Source organism: Prosopis cineraria, unplaced genomic scaffold (assembly GCF_029017545.1).
Source record: "Prosopis cineraria cultivar Desert tree isolate PC_DT_omini unplaced genomic scaffold, ASM2901754v1 PC7, whole genome shotgun sequence".
NCBI lineage: Eukaryota > Viridiplantae > Streptophyta > Magnoliopsida > Fabales > Fabaceae > Prosopis > Prosopis cineraria.
The window spans coordinates 17,043,749-17,051,266 of record NW_026555338.1 but is presented as its reverse complement, the minus strand read 5'-3'; the positions used below and the strand labels follow the sequence as shown (position 1 = coordinate 17,051,266).

Genomic DNA, 7,518 nt, shown 5'->3' with positions numbered 1-7,518 from the left:
TGTTGTCAAAACTCAAATGGTTATTATTTCAAACTTTAGGAGTAATTAGATTTTTGCCATAAACACTTTTTTTTCCCTTATATGTACCAGAGGATACAGTACAATATTAGAATCTTAAGGTCTTCAGCTGGTATAAAATTTCTCCAAGGATCCTCCAGATGATATTTTCCCATTTATTTATCAAATTTCCAATGATGCAGTGAGAAGACGTGTCTTGTTTGTGATTCCCCATTTTCTTCCCTATATCAAGTGGCTTTGACTAGAAAGGATCCAATGAATTTAAGTCATAAACAAGAACTTGAATAGTGTTTTTGACTTTCTGATAGCTGGGTGATTATAAAATGAAAAAATGAAGAATAAAATTCAAAAGTTGATTATGCTATTATTTAAAGGAAAATTAGATGTATTGGAAAAAACCTTTTATATATATATATATATATATATCAAAGAGAGCACCAGATACTTGTGCTCTTTTGAAAAACAAAAATTTTCATCATGTTTCTTGGTACCACCATGTCGCGCTCGCTCCCACCCTCTTCTCCTTTGGATTTCCCAGGTTTCATCTGTCTCTCTCTCTCTCTCTCTCTCACACGCGCACACACAGCAAGGAATGGCTTCAGTTATCATCATTATGATCAACATGAGACTTGAGCCTTTTAGATTTAAGGCGTTTGTTTAAAATTAACAAATAAGTAATTTTTAGGTAGTTTAGAGACTTTTTTAAAAAATTATTTTGTTGATTTTTTTTGTTTTATTATTTTGTAGAAATTTTATAAAGAAAGACATTATTTTTTTTTTACAATAATAAAAAAGTTATTATTAGTTAGTTATTTTTAAATTTTATGATATCTTCTTTTATTTTTGTCTTATAAAAATAATTTATTATTATATTATTTTAAAATTTTATGATATCTTTTCATATCTCACCTCTTTAAAACACTCTCTTATATACCGGATTAGAATATTTTCAGAAGCTACTCAAAGTAACTTCTTAAAATAATAAGAAATATATAATTTTTTTGAATTTTAGTTATTTTTAATACTTTAAACAATTATAATGAAAACTCACAAAATAGACCTTTTTCAAAAAAAAAGTAATTTCTTCATGAAATAAACTAAACCAAATGGACCCTTAACTTGGTCAGTTCATATTTACAATTTTTAACCTGTAATTCTAAAAATAATTTTGTTTTCAAAAGTGTTGGTTATAAATTATCTTTACTTTTGATAATATATTTATCAAATAAAAATTTATAAAAATTATAAAAATTTTTAATATTAAATCTAGAAATATGGAAAGTCAATTTATAAAAAATATAAAATTTTTTATATTAAATTTTGAATGTTGAAATTAAATCTAAATCTCCATATTGGTGATGAGCAGATTTATTAAAAACTTTATAATTTTTATCATTTTTTTATAAATACAAATACAATAAAGATAATCTCCTAATCCACACTCACCAAAACATATTTTTTAAAATTAAAAGTTAAAATTTTTATATTTAAACGATTCGGATGAAATCTGGATGACTTTGGTCTCATCAGACGTGATGAGCACCATGAAGGGTATTAAAGCTAATCTTGTATCAAGTTTGGAACTGGAGTTACTGAGATGCTGATGATCAGTGCATGGATAACTTACACATTTTTGGTACTAATAACTTCAATATATCGTGTATATATAAGTACATGATTAAGAAAATCTAACGTTTTTATTCTTTCAAATCTCCCAGCAACCTCGGTTGGATTTCCTGCGAAGGACAAAGTTGGGAACGGAACTAACATGGTAAAATATCAACCTTTCATTTCTTGTATCTACGATGATCTAATTCCAATATGCCATTTAATGTAAAAAAAAATGAAATAAAGTGGTGAGTTTATTAAATGCAGATGCAGATGTTAGAGGTGAATAAAGAAAGAATAAAGAAGTTGCTTGAAAATGTTGAGCTATCTGTATCAAGTTATGACACTGCTTGGGTGGCAATGATACCATCACCTACTTCTCCACAAGATCCTTTGTTCCCTCAATCTTTGAATTGGTTATTAGAAAATCAACACATAGACGGATCATGGGGTCTTCCTGGTTGTAATAATGAGTTATTGTCTAAAGATTCACTTCTATCAACCTTGGCTTGTGTTCTTACACTAAAACAATGGAGCGTTGGTGAACAACAAATCAATAGAGGTATTGATATGTTATGAATCTTACAATAAAAGATACAGACAACACAAAATAGAAAAAATAATTGGGAGATTTTCTTTTATTGAAGGACTTGGATATATTGAATCAAACATTGCTGCAGCTCATGATGATAAACAACTTTCTCCAATTGGATTTGATATTATCTTTTCTCATTTAATTGAGCAAGCCCAAAATATGAATCTAAATCTTCCTTTTGGAGGGAAATGCTCAGGGTCATTTGTCCAAAAGAGAGAATTGGAGCTCCAAAGGTACCATTTTTTCTTAATTTTTTCCTTGTCTTCTTCATAAACAATATGCTTCTTTGACATCTATAAACTACTAATATCAGCAGAGTTCTCCATGCATGGTTTCAGGTATAGCAATCATTTCCCACAACATCATAAAACAATTCTCACAAGCCATAAAAATGAGACTAATTTAGCAGATTGGCTCCCATACTCATTTTTGAGTGCAATATTCCCCTTCAACTTTGAAAACAGAGTAATTTGGCCCTTCAAAACTGAATTTTGACCATTAGTTGACCAGAAAATGACATAAAAGGGCAAAAATATTAGGAAAAATGATAGATAGGTCTCAAGATGACTAATTAATTTAAATAAGGTCCCAAGTGCCAAATTCCATGAATTTACAATTTTGTCTTTCAATTTTGTAACTTCGTTGTGATAAATTTGCGACTTTTGTTCCAAATTTTAACATGGTAATTAATTTAAATTAGGTCCCAAGTGCCAAATTTCACAAATTTGTAATTTTGTCTTTCAATTTTGCAACTTTATTGTAAAGAATTTGCGACTTCTGCTCCAAATTTTAACATGATTGTTAAAATTTGGAGCAGAAGTCGCAAATTCATCATAACGAAGTTGCAAAATTGAAAATTGGATTTGTAAATTTCTAGAGTTTGACAGTTGGGATTTAATTTGAATTAATTAGTCTCCTTGGAACTTTTCTATCATTCTCCACACAAATTACAGTAAAAGATCCAAACATTATAGATAAGGACCCAAGAAATTACAAAAAAGGACCAAGAAAATTTTATTGATCATTCTCTGTAATTTTTGAGGCCATTTTCTATCATTTTCTTATCAACTTATAGTCAGATTTAACTTTTTCTAATGATAAGAGTTAAATTGCACCATTTTAAAAAAGTTGGAAGGGGAATATTGCACAAAAAAGAGAGTTTAGGGTCTCATATGCTCTTAGACCTATAATTTAGGAGCCAATTTGTTCTTATATCCTAAAAATTAAAACTTGTCTTTTTTTAAATTTAATCAATCATATTGAAGAATATTTTTGATGAAAATAATACTCTCGAGCACTTTCGTGTGTGGCAATATTGCAGTGGGTGGGGAAGCAACTCGGAAGGATGGAAAGCATATGTCGCGTACATTTCAGAAGGATTTGGAAAGTCACATAATTGGGAAATGATAATGAAATTTCAGAGAAATAATGGCTCTCTTTTTAACTCTCCAGCTGCCACCGTAGCAGCATACACTCATATTAACAATGCACACTGTCTTGATTATCTGGTTTCACTGTTGGATAAATTTGAACATGCTGGTTTGTCATTTACAAAACCTACTTTGATAGATTTGTCTTCTTCTTCTTCTTCTTTTTGCATTACATTAATTTTTGGGTTTTGCACTGTTTAGTTCCAACTATACATCCTTTTGATGTGTATGCTCGACTCCATATGGTAGATAGTCTTGTGAAACTAGGGATCAATTGCCATTTCAAGGAGGAAATTATAAATGTATTGGATGATACATGGAGGTATCATTAAAGTATCCATATTAATTTCCTTTGTGTAATTGGCAGGCTTCGAATTGAAGAAGGCTATAGAATCTAATCTATGTTTCTTTTCGATTTCAAAACAGGATGTGGCAACGGGAAGAAGATGATATAGTTTTAGAACCTACCACATGTGCCATGGCATTTCGTTTACTACGTTTGCATGGATATGATGTTTCTTCAGGTTTTATGTCTTTAATTTCTTACCACTAAATCATTGTTTCACTTAAATAAGATTTTTTTGTTAAAAAAGGCTGGTGTTTGTATATTTTCAGATGCACTTGATCGTTTTTCAAAGGACAAATTCTTCAATACCCTTCAGGGTTATTTGAAGGATGTTGAGGCTGTTTTGGAATTACATAAAGCCTCACATATAGTTTCAAATTCAAATGATTCAGTTTTGGATGAACTAAACACCTGGACAGGACACTTTCTTCATGAATATTTGTCTTCTTCCTCGAGAAATACTCATAAAATTTATAACAATATTGACCACGAGGTATGTATGTGCATTATTTTTGGAATCAAAGGGGCATGCACTAATAACCTAAGTTTAATTACAAGTAGGATCGAACTCGTGACTTCCCGTGACTTCCTACTTATAGAGGAACTAACATGCCATTAAATTATAAGGTCATTTCGCTATGTGCATTATTATATATAGTAATCTTACGTATTTGATTTTAGTTCTAAAGTTTAATAATTCATTTATCAATTTTAGGTATCTTTTGCTTTGTGTTTTCCTCATCATGCTTATTTGGATTTTGTATTCAATCGAAGATCTATAGACCATTATAGAGTGGATCAAAAGAGAATTTTGAAATCTTCATATAGGTACATATCATAATACCCTTCTCGAGTTTCATGAGTTACATTGATTACTCACTTCATATTTTATGGATATTGTCATTCAGTTCTTTCAACCTCGCAAATAGTGAATTCCTGAAATTAGGAGTGGAAAACTTTAACCACTGTCGGTTGTTATTTCATGAAGAACTTGATCTATTTAATCGGTCAGTACCCTTTCCAAGCCTAAAGCTGAGTATATATAGAAAATTTGAGGTTTTTTTTATGTGATTGAAGAAATTGAATTGATATATATATATATATATATATATTAAAAATTCAAAGAACTTATCATTAAATTCTATGTTTCATAGAAAGCATTCAATTCTAGTTAGCATTTTCATCCTAACATATAATGTCAGTGCTTGAATCACTAATAAGCATGTAATGATAATTAGGTGGGTTATGCATAGTGGACTAGAGAAACTACATTTTCCAATTTCAAAAACAAAAGCTGCCTATACCTTCTTGTCTGTTTCAACGACACTCACCTCTCCTGAACTTCGTGAAGCACGTCTTACATGGGCAAAACAAGGCTTGCTCGGCTGTATGGTTGATGATTTCTTTGATGTTTGGAGTACCGAACATGAACAGATAAATCTCGTACAGTTAATGGAGAAGTATGTTGGACTCTAATAAACCCATATATTTAGTTTTCTCTCTCCATAAACATACATACATACATACATATAAGATGAGATTATTTGTTTTGAACATTAATTGAACTGCAGGTGGGACATAGATGTCAACAAAGAAAGTTGTTCTGAGACGGTGAAGATACTATTTGAAGCATTAAAGAGAACAATATGTGAGACTGCAACCCAAGTATATAAAGTTCAAGGGCGTTGTGTGTTGAACCACTTGATTCAAACTGTAAGATCATAATTGTTACAATATCGGCTTAGTTGTTCTAGTGACTAGCAATATCCTTTTGTTCTTCATTAATTTCATCATCAAACTAAACTCCATTGACGAACTATATTTTACATGTTTTCTAATCACATGAATGTTGTCATTTATCATTTTTAGTGGGTGGATTTGCTGCGGTCTATGTTAAAGGAAGCAGAATGGTCCAGAGGTAAGTGTGTTCCAAGCATAGAAGAATATGAGCGTAACGGAATCATAACATTAGCATTGGGACCAATTATCGTCCCTGTAGTATATCTTGTTGGACCCAAGCTTCCACAGGCTATCATTGAAAGTGATGAATACAATCGCCTCTTTGAGGTTGTCAGTCTCCATGGGCGATACCTCAATGATATCAACGGTTACCAGGTGATCATTATCTGTTTCCTTCATCTAAAATTTTTCTTTAAATTTTCCAATATCTAGAAGTAATAGTGAGAGGGGAGGTGATAGTTGTAACACAGTAAGTGAATAAGATTGTACATATATTTTTGCAGAGAGAGAAAGAACAAGGGAAATTTATCAACTCAATAAGCTTGCGCTTGAACCATGGGTGTGGGGCAGGAAGTGAAGAACAGATTATAAAAGAGATAAAGAGAAAGATTGATGAGACAAGAAAAGAGCTGTTGAGATTAGTGCTGCAGAAAAAAGGAAGCATGATTTCAGCTGATGTCAAAGATGTTTATTGGAAAATGTGTAGAACACTTCACCTAGCTTATAAGAAGGATGATGTGATTCATGCCAAGGAGATGCCTAATGAGGTGTTGAACATCTCGAACGTAGTTCTAAATCATCCTATCATTTTGGATTCATAGATCACATAGCATTCCAAACTCTCTCATTTCATTGGAAACTTCAAATTACAAGAAGCTTGAACTAAGGATTAAACATGACTAAGTCCTTTAGGGCCACAGAAAGATGAATAAAGGGTCTATGGGTTAGTCCAATTTATTATTGTAGAAGACTAAGCATCATTAATCTTGATATTCTTGTACATATAGGTTGTATTCCATTGGCCTATATAAGAATGTGCTAAACATTAGTGTATGTTGACTTTTCCAATTGATGAAAAAAGTTTATAGAAATATTAATCTGGATATTTATCATTTATCTTGATATTCCTATATAACAATGTGTCAAACATTGTGTATGTTGACCTTTTTTTTAATGAAAAAAAGTTTAGTTGAGTTAGGTTATGGGAGTTTACTATGGCTAGGACATATCTTCATGCTCAAATAGCTTATGGAAATATTTACAAATTTTTCACCTTGAACAAAGTGTAATAATGTATCTTGATCAATGGACAATCCATCACGTGTGGAAAAAGTTTACCAACTATGTTTTTACATTCCAAAATTTATAAGACACAATCACACCTAAGGCCTCCAAAAGAAGAAAAATTGCTCTGCAAGCCTAATACAATTTCATTATGAAGGCTAGAAGGACACTCATCTATAATTAATTTCCATAAATTACAATGCCCCAACTCTGTGTTTATATTTATAAATTATTAATTAATTTATTATAAATATTTAAATAACATTAATATTAATCATATTTATTACATATTAATTTAATAAGTTTACCTAGATAATAATGTATCATTAATTCTAATATCTCTAAAAGTATTTAGTTTTGACAACATATTTTTTAACCTCAAAATTAAATACCAAATCTTAGATTTGTTAAAATTTTATTAATTATAACAAATAATAATTTAATCAGCTGATTAACAATATACTAATTTAATAACAAAGCAAAGAGGCATTTAACCA

At 30.5% G+C, this 7,518-nt stretch overlaps 1 protein-coding gene across 5 annotated transcripts; it reads left to right on the top strand.

Annotated features, from left to right (window-relative positions):
• Positions 1-454: 454 nt before the first annotated feature.
• Positions 455-6,851, top strand: LOC129315377 (ent-kaur-16-ene synthase, chloroplastic-like). 5 transcript variants are annotated; one of them, XM_054959015.1, is made up of 14 exons: positions 455-556; positions 1,737-1,789; positions 1,894-2,188; positions 2,274-2,454; positions 3,543-3,760; positions 3,853-3,973; positions 4,078-4,175; positions 4,267-4,490; positions 4,713-4,825; positions 4,906-5,004; positions 5,236-5,457; positions 5,569-5,710; positions 5,867-6,112; positions 6,241-6,851. In XM_054959015.1, exons 1-14 carry the CDS (start codon positions 496-498, stop codon positions 6,556-6,558), a joined length of 2,391 nt encoding a protein of 796 aa, XP_054814990.1. In that variant the 5' UTR covers positions 455-495; the 3' UTR covers positions 6,559-6,851. The 5 variants fall into 5 exon arrangements, with proteins under 5 accessions (XP_054814990.1, XP_054814991.1, XP_054814992.1 ...); XM_054959016.1 differs by lacking the exon at positions 4,906-5,004; XM_054959017.1 differs by lacking the exon at positions 5,236-5,457.
• Positions 6,852-7,518: the final 667 nt, after the last annotated feature.